The sequence below is a fragment of the Osmia bicornis genome, chromosome 5 (assembly GCF_907164935.1).
Source record: "Osmia bicornis bicornis chromosome 5, iOsmBic2.1, whole genome shotgun sequence".
Taxonomy (NCBI): Eukaryota; Metazoa; Arthropoda; class Insecta; order Hymenoptera; family Megachilidae; genus Osmia; species Osmia bicornis.
In genome coordinates, this window is record NC_060220.1 from 1,636,957 (window position 1) to 1,655,089 (window position 18,133).

Here is an 18,133-nt window from a genome sequence, read left to right on the forward strand (position 1 = left end):
TACGATACGGGGAGCATAATGCCTTCTGGAAGCGTACACTAGCGTAAGGGCTGTCCTGACTAACCGTCAGAGCTCTATGCCCTAGTGTGCGTATCAATATATGCGAAGATTACTGTTCTTTGTGTATGTATGCTTGCGAACTAATACCGGCAGTAGGTATGACTCAGAAAAAGTTTTGTTACATACTTTGGAATGGTCAACATTTTCTTTTACTTAATGGAAACCGAAGCACCTTCTATTAAGATGTTCCGGTCATGTAGTCATACATGCTTTCAAAAGAAAATATTTCCTGTTACTAAAAATTCCTTTTTTCATATACAAAGAACTTCCTTATATAATGTAACCTCTTATTGTTTCTATTATATACTGAAATGATTTAAAAATGATTGTCGTTTCCAAATTAGTAGCTTTAGAAAACCAATGCACCCTATGCAACTACTATACATATACATATTCATCGATCAAACTTTTATATTAATACCAATAATGTTATTCCTTAAAAATGGGTAAACGAACGCGTGCTTGATAATCAAACAAAGCCGACAATTGTCCTATCGCTTATTGTACAGTATATGTCATCTCACTTGACTTTTTCATAAAACAGAAGCTAAAAATAGACTCAAGGGCGCGGATAAGGGTGCACTGGACTACCACATATATGTATGTATATACGATATCATACAAGCCCTACGCTACGGCCCTATTGTTGTGTGATCGTGTTTATCCGACGGAAGACGCTATAGTGTATGCGAGTGCAGTGTCTGCTTCAAAATCGATAGGCGTGTTCGTGCAGTCACTACGTTAGGTCATACTTGGTGAACGAAAAACCACGTGGTATCGAAAACGTCAAAGTACTGATAGTCAAATCGCGTATCGCTTTTTCGTAATACATCATTTATATCTGGATAGCATTTTTCACTTCAAAATTATCGTGCTATTATCTGATAAAAAAAAAATAGAAAGTCACTTAGATTTATAAGTTAAACTTCTATTTGTATATTCTTTTAAAAATATAAGAATTCTTTGCAAGGATATTCCAATTAATATTTTACATAGATTATATGTATACTAATTGTTGTTTAAGATCGGTATTGCGTCATGGACGTTTTAAAAAAACAGGACAGTTTTATAAATACACCCGTCACGCTCATTTAATGAAACTGTGCTCCTATGACACAATCAATGAATCATTTGAGCCTAATAAGAAATCGTGCTAGGTTATGCACCCGTTTTTAACGGGTGTATGCCAAATTCTATTCTTGATTTTATTTTTATTACATGAAAATACATTGCTCTATATTATTTGCGCCTATTAAAGGCAATCTTTCTACTTAATGCCCGTGTGAAATTTAAATACGCGTCACTGATACATCACATGGGCGGATGGACTACTTCAAACCCTAACCTAACCTCGTAGCTGTCACATGTGTATATCTTAACTAAATACACATATGTACAATTTCTTAATCTATCATTAATTATCAAAATAAATTATCCGCAGAAGAGAATATAGGAGATACCTTATACAAAGTAAAATCCAGAAGCGCGTATTTGCTAATTATATTAATATATCGACGTTATATCATCGCGTTAAAAATAATGCTTTTCTAAAAACCCGCAGACGTGAAAGGAAAATTTTTAGATAATCAGCTCGAAATTGAAAGTAAGCAAGAAAAAAAAATAGAAGGAAACAGTTTGTAAAGGGCAACACGTGTTGCTTTCTTATTCCAGCCGGTATCGTCCAACTGGTACCTATTTACTTTTGACGAAGAACTGAATTATCGCGGCAAGTCCGCAATAGGAAGAATTAAATCCACGTATATTGTGGGCGGCCTGAAAACCCAATGGTCTGCAAAGCCTCGACCTTGCTTACCAAATAAGGTCCCATTCAAGGTCTTCGAGGCCTTGCGTAAGGCTCTGGCTGTGCCATTGGCATAACGATTAACCGATTATGTCTACGTTTTAGTCATCGCTCGTTTTTAAGTGAAAATGGTGCATCTAGCATCGAGAACACACCGTCATATTATATATTTAGCCTTCTCTCGATCGTTCGATTAGATTAACTTCGAAAATTTCGTATTGGGCGTGTCTGCCCTACGCGGACACGTGCCCCGTAGGTAACGTCTGGCTCCAGTCGCGCAGTGCCACCGAAATCAATACGGAATGCGACGGTAAGTTCAACGCACCCACCCAGAAGAGTGCTTAAAGTTCTTTCTCATCGGACTACTCGGCTGCATTCGGTCCGGGGATTGAAACTATCGTTAATCGTCTAAACGAGGTCAACGATCTATGCTATTTTTCCATTTTTCAACTGGTAAAAAAGATTGAACAATTGATTCATAAAATTATTATTGTTAAATGAAGAGAATAGACATTACAGGTACTCAAATGGTACTCTAATTTCCTTTGATCCGTATATTACACGTACTTCTTTACTTTCCCTTGGTGAGAACAAAAGAGAGTCCCTGAAAGGTACTCCTGGCTCTCCTCAAGGTACATTCAACCAAGTGGCTGTTCATGCATGCTACTTGAATTCTTCGCCAAGAGGGAGGTAAACTATTTCCCATAAGTAGTCTTATCTCCGTTCTTTAACTCCTTCTAAGGTAAACCATAAAGAATTACGAATCTGAAATTCGTATTATTCTTGTAAATTTATAATAAATACGTTTCGTTAACCTAATTGGATCCAACCGACCCCTTTCGTTAATATCATTCATATTTTATGATCAGCAATTACTCTTAGCCGATAGGTAACTTTCCACGATTCATTTCCAGTCATGATCCTCGTTGACGAGTGGAAAGCATGCATGGAATCCGGCCAGAGTGGAATACGCGATCACTATATTTAGTGTTGACTTATGGCTGTGACGTCCTCCTCAGCAGCTGACGATAAAGAGAACGACGATAGCCAGACTGTGGACTTGTTGTTTCTATCCAAATAAAATTCTCACTGAGAATTCGTTGATGATTCAAGGTACCAGCATACTCTTGGAAAACATCCAACGGTTCATTAAAATACGTTATTCATTCACTGGTTACTCAATAAACCGTTCGTACCAAAACTTCTCGGTACTGATAATTGCCTACTCATACGTATGACAAATTCATTTGATTAGGCGCGTGTGTTCATATCTTATTCATCTGTTTTTCATTCTTCTGATATCAATTGGCGAAATAAAATTCCTTCTCGTTAAAGGGTTGAATGGGGGTCTCCGGTGACCGGGGCCGCAAATTACACATGTTTAAATAATTAAAAGAAAATAATAGAAAAATATTATTTTAAACGATTATTGAAATTTGAAAATTAACTATTCCTTCTTAATTAATTCTAATTAATTCCAATTAATTCTTAATGATTAGAGCTTCAATACGTTATAATTGTTTTATAATCTATAAAAAATTTTATAAATCTCTTTGAACCAGGTCTCGATTCCTTTTATGGTAAAATAGCAGCAGAGTAGGAAATAATCAGAAAACACCTACGTCTGCAGAAGTGGTACGTAACAAATTCCTTGTCTAACGATATTATCAGATGATATCGATAAGATAATTCTTAAGTACCGCACGATTGAGGCGCTACAGTATTTAACAATTTAATTCCTACTTATCAAATGAAATTTATTACAAAACGATAAATCTTTTCTGCTTGGAGTATTATAATAAAAATGAGTCTCCTGTAGTTGTTGAAGTGATTCAACGAATCGGAGGTAAAAATGACGAGTATTCCAGCAACAAGATTCGCGGTCTTCAGCTCTGACGAATGACGCTGGAAATTCTTCGGATTTGACCTTGCACACGCAACTGACCCAGAACAGGTAGACAACCGGTAAAACTACGTGTCCGTACACGTACCTGGTTACTTGTGTTCTTGACTCCGTTTTCTTCCACGGTTATGCGTTGCGTTCACAGGAAATCAAGGATTTGGAACACGGCCATGGATCGTTAGGATTACCAAAAACGATCATTTCGTCCTTCCGCTTATTCAAATAGCCAGGCGAGCTGCTTACAAGACTTCAATGCATGGCAATTCCAATGTTTCACGTTTTCAGAAATTTCATTCTTTATCATAAAACGAATGTCCGATTTCTTCTGATTCTATTTATCGGAATGATTTCAGAAATTGTTCCAAGAAATTTGATGTTGACATTTGCAATTTCAAGCAATTTCGAAATACAGATTATTAGTATTCGAAATTAATGATTTCAAGTGAACTATGTACTTATTAGATTCATAACTTCTTTGTGCGTGGATTAAGAAGATAAGATTGTATCGTGTCATAATTATAAAGGAAAATTTTCCTAGTAGTAATCATCGCATAAAACGTAATATCATTAACCACTTGATGGTTGATCGTCAGCGATACTGTAAACGTTATTTTTCATTATTACCATTCGTTTCTTATATTTATAATTTTTTAATTAAAATTATATTCACAGATTGCAATGGTACTTTTTTTCCATTCAGAGTTCATTTACTCTTTGCCACGTTGAATTTATTCCAGCTCTTCCTCCGTACTATTGGTGTCGAGTTTTGCGGTGAAACGATGGTCGACTTCTGATCTCAATTTCTTTCCTTTTGAGAAATGTATACGCTCGGCTATGACGTGAGAAATAACCAGTCTGCAAACTTCTGAGCTAGTAACTCTTTTTACCAGAGCTAACTCGTGGTTTCCATCGGGCACGTTGAATTATCAATCTCTATAAAATATTCTGCAATTCCATGTACCACGGTTTGGGAATTGGGAAAATAACTTGGTACTTTTCTAGGAATTGGAGTAATATTATTTAGTTTGTGCAAATATGAATCTCTTGAGAGGCACTGCCCTCTAAACAAAAGGGCTCTGTCACCAAAGTCGATGGGTCTTTAGAGACCCGGGACCATTATTTTTCTTTCTGAAAATTGGCACCAATTTTGTCCATTCGCAGGGAAGTAAAGACGTTTCTTCCAAGCTTTCAAAATGAAATATTTCAAAAGAATTGGCTGAGTTTTTTTTTATTAATATAATCCCATATTCCATTAGTATCGTTCTGGATTTCCATTCTCACAATCGCATTGTCCTCCTACCGGAGTGATTCGCGTGGAAGTGCAATCCTTCGGAAGAAAGCTACCAATGGAAAGAAACTATCCGATGAATTTACATTTGCCATAGTTTTCACATCTGCGAGTGTTGGTTACACACGAGGCACTTACGTTTTAGGCCAAGTGCACCGTTCTCGTTGCATATGAAAGTGGAACGGCTGTACTGGCTAGAACGGTATGTTGTCTAGATGGTAAGACGACCGGTGTCCTTGTTCAGGAAAGCAAGGTCTTGCCTTATCTGTCTAGCTGGATGAGATCCCTACGACTGATCGTTTACCATTCACGGAAATATTAAATGCCACGATGCGACGACCTACAATTTCGTATAGACGTTGAAGGTTCATTTTTTCTGAAACTAGCTAAACGCTATTTCATTTCAAACTCGAATCGTCGTTGCGAAAATAGATATAGAATCTTCAAGACTATTTTCATGATGTTATTTATTATGTATGTCACTCCCAGGATGTTCAATTTAATCGGAAGAGGCGCTTCCACGCGTTACACTTGATTACAATTAACTCACCCTAAACATTTGAGAGTTCTTTATTAGCGTAACCAGTTGTTGGTAACATGTAGGTCGGTTCCTTCCACTCAAACGTGTTTTCATTAACAAATTGTATTTTCCATCAATTTTATACTATTTCATTTTTAATATCCTTAACACAAATGTTAATTAAATTAGCATTAACACGAATACGAATGGAAAGCTACAGCCATCGTGAATGCGAGGCATTTCCATCTGGCCCTTTTCACAAAGTGCATAAGAATTCAAGAAGCATTCGTGGTTATAAATAGCCATTTCCGCTTCGTCAGGTAGACAGAACCGATTGACTCTTCAGCTTCGTCGAAGGACAAGATACCTCGAGGACCTTCTCGTCTTTTATGCATTTTGATTCACACAGGAAGAACATTAAAGTTTTATATATTCAACGAGGCGAAAATATTTTATAGTATTTTTATATAAATAGCTTTTTAGATCAGAAAATTATTTAAGCGCTGTTTTGTAATATTTTTATAAAATATTAGATTTTCTATGTTTCAAAATCAGTTGTTTGATAATTTCGTTTGAAGAGTGGTACACACTCGGTGCATCTTTCATTCATCCTAAATGGTCTCGTAATTCGAACGATTGTCGTTGAAGCAAAAACTTGGGTTGAATGAAACTGGAACGGAATGGTAGGTTCGTTAAGTCGACAGGCAAAAACTACCGGCTGAATGGCTGGATACTGCACAGGGCCATAATCCTTCTCCAGTGGGACGAGGGAGTCGCAGACAGAGAAGAAAGGGAGTAGGATCGTATCTGGAAATTTTAAGACCCTATACCATAAACAGATTATTAAACAAAATTACTCAAATTCCTTGAAATTCCGTTTTTATTATTATTCAGAAATTATATTCCTTTCAACGGGACACACCTACTTTGCTATCTACTCGGAATGCGTTTAACAAGTTGAGTCATCAAGCCCTGCATTCAGGGGATAAAATAAAATGATTGAAGTTGGCTACAGTTCAAAACTTCCCATTGAATGGTTTATCTTAGAACATCATGATAAATATACCTTGCAATTACACGTGTAGACACGTTTCGAAGCTCCTCCTTTGAACATAGATGCGTATACGCTAATTAGGAATGACACATAATCATTAAGAAACACTTTTTTTTTTTATATATAAAACACTCGCAGTTAGATGGCTGTTTGTAAGGTGCGAGTTACGAGAATAGAAACTCGAGTTCGATATACGATCCGCAATACGGTCCTTGTCGATAGCTCGCCCCACATATCGAACGCAGCAGATGCGAGGGGTCGATATACTTACGGTAGAACGCATATACGGTACACTATGAATCATTAGCTGGAACGAAGGGTAGAACTGCATCACGTCTCTGCAAAAAATTAATTACACTATCTGGTCACTATTTAGAGCAAACATGAGAATGAAAAGGCTCTGAATATTGGAATAGGTAAAAGTACCTTGCATTGTATGATAAAAAAGTACGAATGGAAAATAATAGCCGAGTAGATATAATTAAATTTAACTGCTTTAAATATTTAGAAATCCAAAATTAGTCGAATAGTTTTCCTTATTTTACTCCGGATGTAGCCGTATACGAATGTGTGCATTTAGCTCTATTTTTTTTCAAGTTCAAATCCATTTAGAATTTAGAGGTTATGCTTGAGAGGGCCCTGAAAAGAAGGTAGAAGAAATCGTATGGGAACATACTCGAGCCTTTCCGTATCCCATGGTGTGAGAAGGGATGTATATATCATAATTAATCACTTGCGATTCTGTGTAACGCCCCTGTCGGTAAAATTAATTTCTCACAGTTTAGAATCTCAAATGTAATTATACGTCGGAAGTGGTTTTTCAAAAGATTACATTATTTTTAACGCATTACCTTTTTAAATTATATTATTAGTCTATCAACGGTATTATTTAAAAACTTTTTATTAGAGTATAAAGATGAAATTAAATTACTAATTTAATGCGTCGTAACAGTTGTGCAATGTACCGGAATTAGGTAGAATTTATATGAATCTAGAAATTTCGAACTTATAACAGTACTATTGGCCAACTGTAGATTCTGTAGGTTGGATATATTGTCTGTGACGATTCGTTTAATAAAACAAAGGTATTAACAGGTAACGCCGAAAACGACAGAAATTTTACACCCACTCAATATTGTAGCGTTAAATTTTGGTTAATATTTTAGTTAGTATTCTCGTATAAACTTTCTGTGTTCCTGAAGTATGCGCGTATCTCCGACACTCGAATTATCGGGTACATTGCACTTCTGCGCGGAATGGGACCCCGTGTATCGCTTGGGGCTACGTTGAGGGAGCACGGAAACGGGTCTTGAGGGACAGCATCCAGGGACGTACCACAAAATGAACCTTTCCTTCGCATCCTAAGTAACCTCCGGCATTTAAGACAGAAAAATATAAAATAATTGCCTCAGATTGAATAAATAAATTATTAAAATATGGCTTTGTTACTTCATTTACATTATATAATATGAAACATCAATTGACACATTTTCATAAAAGAAAAAAACGTTAACCCAGTTCTCCTTAAATTCTCTTAATCAGATCATTCTATAAATATAAATAATGTCATCTCTTATCTCTTATCTTTTAAATGAAAAAAATTTATCTCCTGTAATTTAATTTCTTAACGCTCGAACGATTCTTTTTAAAGTAAAGTTTAAGAAAATTTCGTATACTGTTCGAGGTCCTAGATACATTCTATGGTTGAAATCTGTCGATGAATTACAAATACAGTGCTGATTTAAAAGAGGACTGTGCGTGAATCGGTAAAAGAGAACCTGCTTTCTTCGCGACACCTGTCGACCCGTTATTTATACCGGCACTCGAATACCCAGATTCCTCACAAATCTGTTGGTCTATTTTTAAAAGAATTACATTTGCATTACAGTGAATCAACCTGTAGTATTAGAAATGTGAAGCCTAAACTAACCTAAAAGGACATCGTTCAAAGAGAATAAATATTATTTGATTTAACTCTGTCTGTAAAGGATTAAGGAAAGGTTATAGAAAATTAATGAGACTGTAGAAGACACAACTGGTCATGTAGAAGGAATTCTTGACGAAGTCCCCTATGAATCATCCTCGTCCTTTGCAGGGGATACTCAAATGTGAAACTGTATATTATATGTACATAATGTGTTTAGAAGATTTCTTCGAGAGTGTTCGTTGAATGATAACCGCTGCAACTTGCATTCCTAAGTCACATTAGCTTATTTATATTGCAACACTTGTATTAGTTCTCCAAGGAACTACACATTTCATCGCAGCAGAATATTTTAGAAATCTACCATCGACAATTTCCGTTATATTCTAACTTTTTTGTTTAATGGAATTTTTTGCATTATGTTAGCATGATTTGCAATATTGCATTTTACATATTTTGATTAGAAATACATATAACCTCCAAGGTGTATTGAACCTAACTTACATATGTTACTACATAAGGAAACGCGTGTGATTCATTTAAAGATTACTTCGAACAGATAATACTCGTACCATATCTCCACCATTAAGTTTATTACTTCCTGGATATTGAACGATATTTTATTTATTTCAGTACAGCTATTTCCGTATACCAATCATTAATACTTCATTGCATAATTTTGTTTAATTTTGTAAAGTACAGCTTGAAAGGGCAGAGAATATTCTTCTATTTCAGAAATTGAACTACTTTGAACTAAGTTTTCTTTGAGCTGATTTTATTGGTAGCATTTTTAGGACATGCATGTATCTTGTTACAGGAGGCCCCTACTGTTATGAGGACCACCTTGGCGAGTTGTTTGGTCCTATGGTGTTTCATGGCCATGGGAGAGATCGATTAGGAACCTCTGCAGCGGCCACCACGCCCAGACAGGGAGGGAGCTGGTATGAGTCACCCCATAGAGAGAACCCATAAGACGGGCGGGGACACCACCGTCGCGTTGCAACGTGGCATTGAAAGTGACGAGAACACCGTGCATATTCACCCTCGCCTTTTTCCTTCATAGCTCGACGAACGTGTGTCACGCGAGTCTAGGGAACACCATGGATCACGTGCGTCGACCTAACTCAACAACTTACTTAGTGCAATTTAAGCCTAGGGATGCCATTGATTTTCATCCATTGGACAATGCGAGGAGAGGGCTTAACGATTACTCATCCTGCACCCACAACCACTTGCCCTTCTATATGTATATCCAATAAAACTGTTACCTTTACTGTTTAATTATTTTGTATCTCATGTTTAATAATAAAATTTCTTATTAATTTGATCTTTTATAAAATATTATATTTATTGATGATAAATCCTATTCATATTTCGATCACGTTTTATTACACGGCCAAGCTTACGTTGCAACAACACGATAAACTTAAAAATGTCCAATTCCTTATATGGATATGTGTACAAATGAAAACGATTGCTCAGCACGTGAGTAAGATTTCAGATTATTTGGCATATTTATTCGTTAAACTCCAGACTACACGTCAACAAGATACGAGGAAATTGAGCCCCTCCCAGGGTAAATAGAGAATATCATTTTCAACATTTAATATTATAACAATTAGGATAAATAGAAGGTTGAAAAAACTTTTTGGAGCTCCCTATACCTCGCGCTATCGAAGAGAAATTGGCCGTGCACACAAAGTCAATGACTTCGTGGCTTGGTTTAATTGACCCGACGGCGGGATCTTTTCACGGCCTTAGGAATCAAGGCCATCGTGTATACATATTCGATGCAGTTTCACGTGTGCGTGTGTGTGTGCGTTGAACATCTTTTCGCAGACATATCACACGTGTATACGTATATATCGAATGTTACAAGATTTATATTAATAGATGTATGCCGTTAAGGCGACGATAATAACAGAAAGTAGGCTAAATCTACCGTCGTTAAAATCATACAAACATTAATGATTAATCATGCCAAGAGGAAGTTTGGCTAAGTCTAAATATCAATTTGGAATGTTCATCAACCATCCTTTTTTAGAAAGTGTGTTCTGATCGATCGATGACTAAGAAATTTTGGAAATCGCTTCGATATATAATTTTAAGATTCCTATAAGTGAGAAAGTAGCAAGAATTAGCTAGAATTATTGGGCCATCGCTTATAGCACGTTTCAATGCTGATTAAGAGGAAAATAATTATAGATTATTAACATATTAATTGCCATGATTCTTAATATTTTTATAACTGAGTAGCTAGTATTTTAATATATGTATGTACATCTTATTAGAAATATTAATTTCCATGGTGAAACCATAAAGAACAAAATTTTTTTGACTGAACAAACAGGAAAAAATGACAAGGCAGACGTTTCCCTTTCCTGTGGTAAAGACATTCGTTATCCCACGGATGCCAGCATCCTATTATAGATAAACATTTTTCAGGCAACTAATGTTCAGGTTATGTTGAAGAGAACACGTGAAGGGACGAATATCATGGCCAATGGCAGTGAATTTTCTTTGATAAAAAAGCAGACAGCTTATGTTCGTTGTTTCCCAATAATAGTATACCATTTTATAATTCTTTTCCTCTAAACACGGATTGGAAAATCTATTGAAATTAATTATGCTCGTCAACGTGCGTATCACGGTGCAATTAGAGCGACTCATCCAGAGTAATAACCTGACACTACATGCTCGCTAAAATTATCAGGAAAAAGGCGAAGAATATAATAATCTGTTTTACGCTGGGGCATGTCAATATGTTTGGGTGTCGCAGAAGCAAGAATGTACGATTGGTTTACAAAATAAAACGTTAATTACGATTTTAATGCAAAAATTAAATTGTCTATAAAAGTAGACCTAAAATCGACGGTGGCGCCATCTATACAAAAGTGACGGAAACTACTTGCCGAATAGTTTCCGCAGTTTCCCGATAGATGGCGCTAGTGTCGCTCCGTAGCCGTCGGTAATACCCTTTTCTCTAGAGTATTACTGACCGCCGCCGGAGGCGACAGTGGCGCCATCTATCGGGAAACTGCGGAAACTATTCGACGAGTAGTTTCCGCCGTTTTCGTATAGATGGCGCCACGGTCGATTTTTAGGTCTACTTTTACTGAATACACATGCGCCTGAAAAATCCTCATCCTAAAATGCCAATATTAAAATAAGAAAATATGAAAAATCAAATCTTCAATGATTTTTATAAATAATGAATACTAACACTTAATGAATAAATATCTCTAATACTTATACATAGTACATAAAGTTATTGTTTCTTTACGATAAACGTCAACGTATTTTATAGTCATATTCTTTGGGTTGGCCTATTCTTATATGTCTATGACTTTTATAGACGATTTAAATGCAAAATTAACTTTATCACTTTATTAACTTAATTATTTTATAAAAACTCATGTTTTTAACACAAATTAAAACATTACAACACTTTAATTTACAATCTAAACTTTAAAAAAAGGAGACAATATCATTACCGATGCGGATTTATTGTAAAAGAGCGGCGATTTACAAATTTGAAGTATTAAATAAATAAATAAACTGCAAAGAAATTCTTCAATTTACAATCACAGATGTTTAAAATATTTATGAAAGAGACTGTAAATTGCCACTTATAGTCATTGTTTACTGTAATTGGCATTCAGCCATTTTTTATTTAGAATATTAACGAAGCGCATACATAATTATCTTCATTAAGGTTTAAACTTTAAATTGATATACAATAAGTGCCAGTTTACAGTACTTTTATGTCATAAAATCATGCGAGAAGATCCGATTCGCTAGACGACGTTGTCAAATTTTTAAAAATTGATAGCGGAAGAAAAAATCATTAGTAACTTCTTTTTGACGAACAATTTACATACATATATATAAATCTATTATTACCGTCGAGGAATGGGTACTTATCAATTATCGCCAAACTTATTAAGTTTCTTTTAAAAATCCAACGAAAATAATAAAATTAACATGTACATAATTTGTAATGCTGGTAATGGCTTTGGCAAAAAAATAAATGTATCGCAATTGTAACAAGAAAATTTAAATCATTTAACACATCATTCAAAAATCATTATTTCCTAACTTGTATGAAGCATAAAATGTTACAAGAAATAGTGTTTTTTTTCGAATGCCTTACATATCCGCTTCTTTTAAATGCAGTGCAGGTTTTCTATTGTGATCATACCGTTGCGCATTGCGAAGCGAAATCGTACCGAACAGTACAGTATTAATCCAGATTAAAGAGTCAATCATTTATTACAATATATATCGTAATGTTTCTTATGACATTTAAAAGTTTTCTTAATTACGTGTCATCAAAGAATGTATTTTTATAAAACGACTAGTTGGTTATTCGGAAGATCTAGAATTTGTGTAGCAGCTGATGTGTAAAGATGGCCAAGCTTAATACAAACAAACAGTGACCAACGATATATTAATTTGATAGCCTTTCCTGTATGTAACAAGTATGTATATTTAATTCCCGAATATAATATTATTGAACGATTTTTTTTCTTTATTTAAAATAATACATTTTAAGATAATTTCAAAGCATATTTAATAATAAACTGATACCTCTCTTGATTTAATTAATAAAATTTTTCATTTGCGTCGAATTTATACTACTTTCTTGTTCAAATTTCTCAGAATTAACCTTCACAATTGTATTGATAGGTATTTTATTATTTTTTTAATATCTGTTTAAGAAAGAGGAAAGAACAAAATATTTTATTTCAGCTCTTTTACACAAAAGATGGATTACTTTTTTGTAATTTCAATTATTGTAAATTGTTACTTATACTATATTCTAATGGTTACAGGTAACTGCTAAGAAAGCTTCTATTGTTGCTATCAGAAATGGCATATGATCCACGTAATGTAAAATATTCATCAGAGATGCATAGCCATCAACAAGACCAGCCTAACATGACCGGATATACATATTCTGGGCATTCTGCACAACATGTTCAACAAACGGATGAAAATAGAAACGAGAACAATTATGGGAATAAAGAAACTTGCACGCAAATATCTCATCAGTCCTCTGGTACACAGACTATTCAAAAAGTAGATGCAGCAACCATGACTGATCCTCTTCAAATAGACTTTAGACTTACCTCTGAGTATCTAGCACGATGTTCTAGTACATTGGGGTTACCTTATGTATCCAAGTACGAAGAAAATATTAATAATTCAACTCACAAGTATCAAGAGATTCGGCCTAAGATTGAATTTGAGGTTGAACCGCAACATATCAATGGTAAAATATATAAATACTATTTATTAATAATTTGTCGAATGTACTTGCGTGTCTTAAAGCAGTTATTATAAATGTTTAAGGATTGTTAATTTATCAGTGCCCAGAATGTGCGTACAGATTTGAAGATCAAGAAGCGTTACACGAACATGTCGAGGATCACAGGCAACGACCTCACATATGTGATATTTGTGGTGCGAGTTTGAAACGGAAAGAACATTTAGATCGTCACAAACAGGGACACAATAAGAACAGACCTTATCAGTGTAACATGTGTTGTAAAGCATTTAAACGAAACGAACATCTCGCTCGTCATATGATTATTCATTCGGGTAGCAAAAATCAAGTTTGTACAGAATGTGGGAAAGCATTTTATAGGAAAGATCACCTAAAGAAACATTTGCAAAGTCATAACAGTAGTAGAAGTAAAGTTCAAAGCGGTTCACAGAGTACCAGTCAGAATAACGGTGAAGAAGGATTGAGTAATTTTGCGATGATAATGAGGCAAACCGGACCACCTCCGTTTTCTATTTTGCGAACTTAATATAATTTTACTTTAATCGTAAAGCAAAGTTGTTTTATAATTTAGACAATTTAAGCGATCGATGCAGCGAGCGTTATTGAAAAACACTTTCACGATTATAAATAGAGTAGTTGTTAACAGTTCTAAATTTCCTAGTTATCTATTATTAATCTAAAGATACTACTTTCAGATATATTCAAAGATCGGCTCTAAGATATTTCCGTACATTCTGTTTTTCTTTTTTCATTGTAACATGCTTGAAATATGCACAATATTCTTAAAATATGAATACCTGTTAAGTACAGTTCTTTGAAAATATTAAATATATAAAAATTTTTAACGGTTTTATTTAAAAAGTATTTATATAAATTATTCGTGCTTTTATATAAATTATAGTTAAGTGTAAGCCTAGTACTGTTGAATTTTTTTCTCTAGGCTTTACATTGTGGAAGATATATAACGTATGGTGATTATGAAGTAATTATTGTTTTTAAATTTCATCAGTATCTTGATTAGGTATGTAAATCTATAGATATTCTAAATTAAACTAGTCCTTTGAAGAAGACTAATTTTGAGATATTTTCTCTTGTCAGATAAATGTGATATAAATACTTTAACGTGCAGTGCACAACTAATTTCTGTTATGCTCAAAATATTTAAATGCGTATTTATTACATACGATAGGTGAAAGAAAGTGAGTAAACATGATTTTGCTTTCTCTTCAGATAACAGTGTCAACCCCTTGGATGATGTGCCTAAAATAACACTATAACGTATTTACATTTTCATGTAATTATGAAAGAAATAATACAAAACTAACGCTAAATATAGTTTGTAACCAGTGAGATACGCGTCTTAGTTTTAATAAAAGAAAGGAACATTGCAAACTCACAAGATTATAAAACTTAAAAAAGATTATAAAAATCTAAACGTTGTGTATTATTTAATGTATGTGTTATTTATTACTTTTTTTTTGTTATTTAATTATTTTCTTATTAATATTAAAATTATACGTACACAATTCTAAACAAGACTTATAAAACTTGGTCCAATTTGAAAGATAAAGTTCCTTTAAATAAGATAGTTCCTTTGACTAATCTTTGCAGTGTTCCTCGAAACTTATGTTAACTAATAATTTAACAATTATAGTTTATATTGTGCATATGCCAGTGTACGTATACGTGTTATTGCTTGTACGTACCTCATAGATAAATGTAAATACACGTGTAACGAATATTATACATTGTTGTAAATGTACATACAAATTGTTTCAACAAGATTGTACATACGGTTTGAAAACTACCGATTCTTCGTGGTAAAAGAAATCGGAGAACTTGCCATAAAGAATTCGTTGTTTTAATGATGTATCTTTTTAAGATACTTGATACAGATAAATATTCCATTACACGTGTATTTACATTTGAAACGTTGTTAAGTCGGATACATCATTTATATTTATTAAGGACAACCGAAAATGTATTGGCTTTATTACATAATGCTTCCAAAGTGTATATAATTGTACACAAATATAAAATATGGTTAAAGAAAAAAAACGACTCGATATTTTTTTTATTAATTGTACCAATTAATGAATCTGCATTACACGAAGCTAGAAATTAGTTCAAATAAAACTGTAGTGTATCATTGTTGAATACGACGAGGGATGGTAGGAAGACACGATAAATAATGAAAGTCAAAAGATAATTTTCTCAGATGACTTTTCATACAAGTTTTATATATAGAGTATTACATAAAGCAGCACTGGGAAATGTTCGAAAAAATGTTTACAAACTTTAAACTTCTATTCTTGCAACCTAAATTCGTCTGTCTGTATTTATACCTACATTTCTCTTTTATACGTTTCTTGTTTCTCAACTACCACTGTGTAAGTCTTGCTCTTTTTTTTTTTTTTCTTCAAACCGTATTAATTTCCTCGTCTTACGTTCTCGAAGATTACACGTTTCATGCACTCTATACAAAAATAAAACGCTGAGATCATCAAAGGGTTCGCATAATTATCCACAATTTCTCTTATTACTTTTTTCTTCTCTCTCTCTCTCTCTATCTTTCTTTCTTGTTTCACCTTAATTTTCTTCTCATCCCCTTTCTTCTCGTCTGTTTTCTCTTTTTGATTTACATACGACAAACAAATGGTATATTTTATTCTTTTCTTTTGTACCCTGGAAGACTGTGGTACAAACGTTTCCATGAGGGAGCAAACGAAACGAAAGAGTTAACCATGAATCAAAGACTCGTCTCCTGTACGCTGAGTAACATGCGTCTGCAAATGACTATTATTCCATTGTTTCTCTCCCTTTTATTATCTATCGGATGTCCGGAAAATCCACAACCAGGAATGCTTAGATTCTAACCGTTCTCTTATCGTACTATTTTATGGTAAGGGAAGTATATATTGTTTCATCAAACTCTGTAAAATAATTTTCATTTATCGCTTCGACTGCAGTTGCGGCAGCGTCTGTTCGTTCAAATTCAAAAGCAACGTTTTTCAAGGACACCGCTACCGAAGTCGCCAATAATTTTCTAAAACAATTTCTATTCAAAGCGTTCTGCAGTTTTTATATAAAATATTTATCCATTCAAAGTTTGACTAGTCTATTAAAAAATTACCGTCATTCGATTAGGTTATATGTAACTACGTCGCGAGCCCGCACTATTTTGAATTAGTCTATAAAACGTCAGCCTTTTGCAGTTTCATAAAAAACTGTCTTAAAAATTGTTAAGTAGTATTGCGTTCCTAAAAAAATCCCTTAGACCTGCATTCTGTTAGTACTATTTTGAACTTGACCCGACAAAAATCTGACCGCAACGTTTTAAATAGTTGTCACGATCCGTGTATCCCCCCTCGTCTATTACAAGCTTTATTTTTTCGAATGAAATTTGTCGTTTACGTCGCGGACTCTCCGGCTACTCGGTAGATACCTATTTTTTTTTTACGCTTTAATGACTTATTTTGTATGCGTACTTATTATATCCCTAGGCTATTGGAAAAAGAGGAGTTTAAATGCTTTGTACTATGTCGAGGAATTTGTATATCTTTCCATATTTTCCTTTTCCGTCATTGCCCGCCTCCTGTTCTACCGACGACGTCTCTGTTTGAAAAACCGGTAATCACATTTACGCGCACGCGCACAGAGGACGCATGCAAGAAACTTAGCACGCACACACCATGCCGACTGGACAAGCCGAGAAACTGAACCACGGCAGCTGGATTCTCCGATAAAATATACACGTAAGAAACAGCGTCTGTTGGTTCATGCAAAACATTTTTCACGATCTTAGAATCCTTTACGGCCAGTGTCGTCCATTAATTAATTTTACCTTCTATCAAGCGTTTTTATTTTTCCCTTTCAATTTTTTAGCAGCCGGCAAATATAATATACTTAAATAAAGAAGAAATAATTTCAGGTATACTCGAGGGACAAAGTTCGACCGCAAAGGATTGACACACCCGTGTGACTTATGTCTATAATTTACTCAAACAGAAAGGGCTAGTCGGTGAATTCTATAAAAAATCAGCTTTACTTGGGTGTTCGCTCTTAAGTCTATCTATTTTGTATTTTTTTTTTTCTATATAGTAACGCGGGTTGTAACGTTTTATTGTACTCTTTTTTTTCCATTCTCTTTTATCTTCCTTATTTTTTGCATGAACCAACTGAAATCTGTAGCTCGTACGCGAAGTAACATTCGCACTTCACGTGGAAGCCCTTAATCGAATTCGCTCTTCGGTATTACGATTAAGAGTTTCGACACCTGCGTAGAAAAATATG

The 18,133-nt window shown here is 34.4% G+C and overlaps 2 protein-coding genes across 6 annotated transcripts; both read left to right on the top strand.

Annotated features, from left to right (window-relative positions):
• The first annotated feature begins 549 nt into the window (after positions 1-549).
• Positions 550-9,816, top strand: LOC123987828. Of its 4 annotated transcripts, XM_046285969.1 has the most exons (3): positions 2,839-2,974; positions 9,368-9,491; positions 9,614-9,816. In XM_046285969.1, exons 1-3 carry the CDS (start codon positions 2,965-2,967, stop codon positions 9,807-9,809), a joined length of 330 nt encoding a protein of 109 aa, XP_046141925.1. In that variant the 5' UTR covers positions 2,839-2,964; the 3' UTR covers positions 9,810-9,816. The 4 variants fall into 4 exon arrangements, 1 of the variants encoding a protein (XP_046141925.1); XR_006829450.1 differs by lacking the exon at positions 2,839-2,974 and adding an exon at positions 550-660 and having other exon boundaries at positions 9,368-9,816; XR_006829449.1 differs by lacking the exon at positions 2,839-2,974 and adding an exon at positions 2,002-2,171 and having other exon boundaries at positions 9,368-9,816.
• A 2,385-nt stretch (positions 9,817-12,201) lies between these two features.
• On the top strand, positions 12,202-15,190 carry LOC114871061 (zinc finger and SCAN domain-containing protein 10-like). Of its 2 annotated transcripts, none has more exons than XM_046285996.1 (3): positions 12,202-13,020; positions 13,386-13,825; positions 13,906-15,190. In XM_046285996.1, the coding sequence occupies exons 2-3, from the start codon at positions 13,423-13,425 to the stop codon at positions 14,364-14,366; spliced, it is 864 nt and encodes a 287-aa protein (XP_046141952.1). In that variant the 5' UTR covers positions 12,202-13,020; positions 13,386-13,422; the 3' UTR covers positions 14,367-15,190. The 2 variants fall into 2 exon arrangements, with proteins under 2 accessions (XP_046141952.1, XP_029032320.1); XM_029176487.2 differs by having other exon boundaries at positions 12,205-13,031.
• The last annotated feature ends 2,943 nt before the right edge of the window (positions 15,191-18,133 follow it).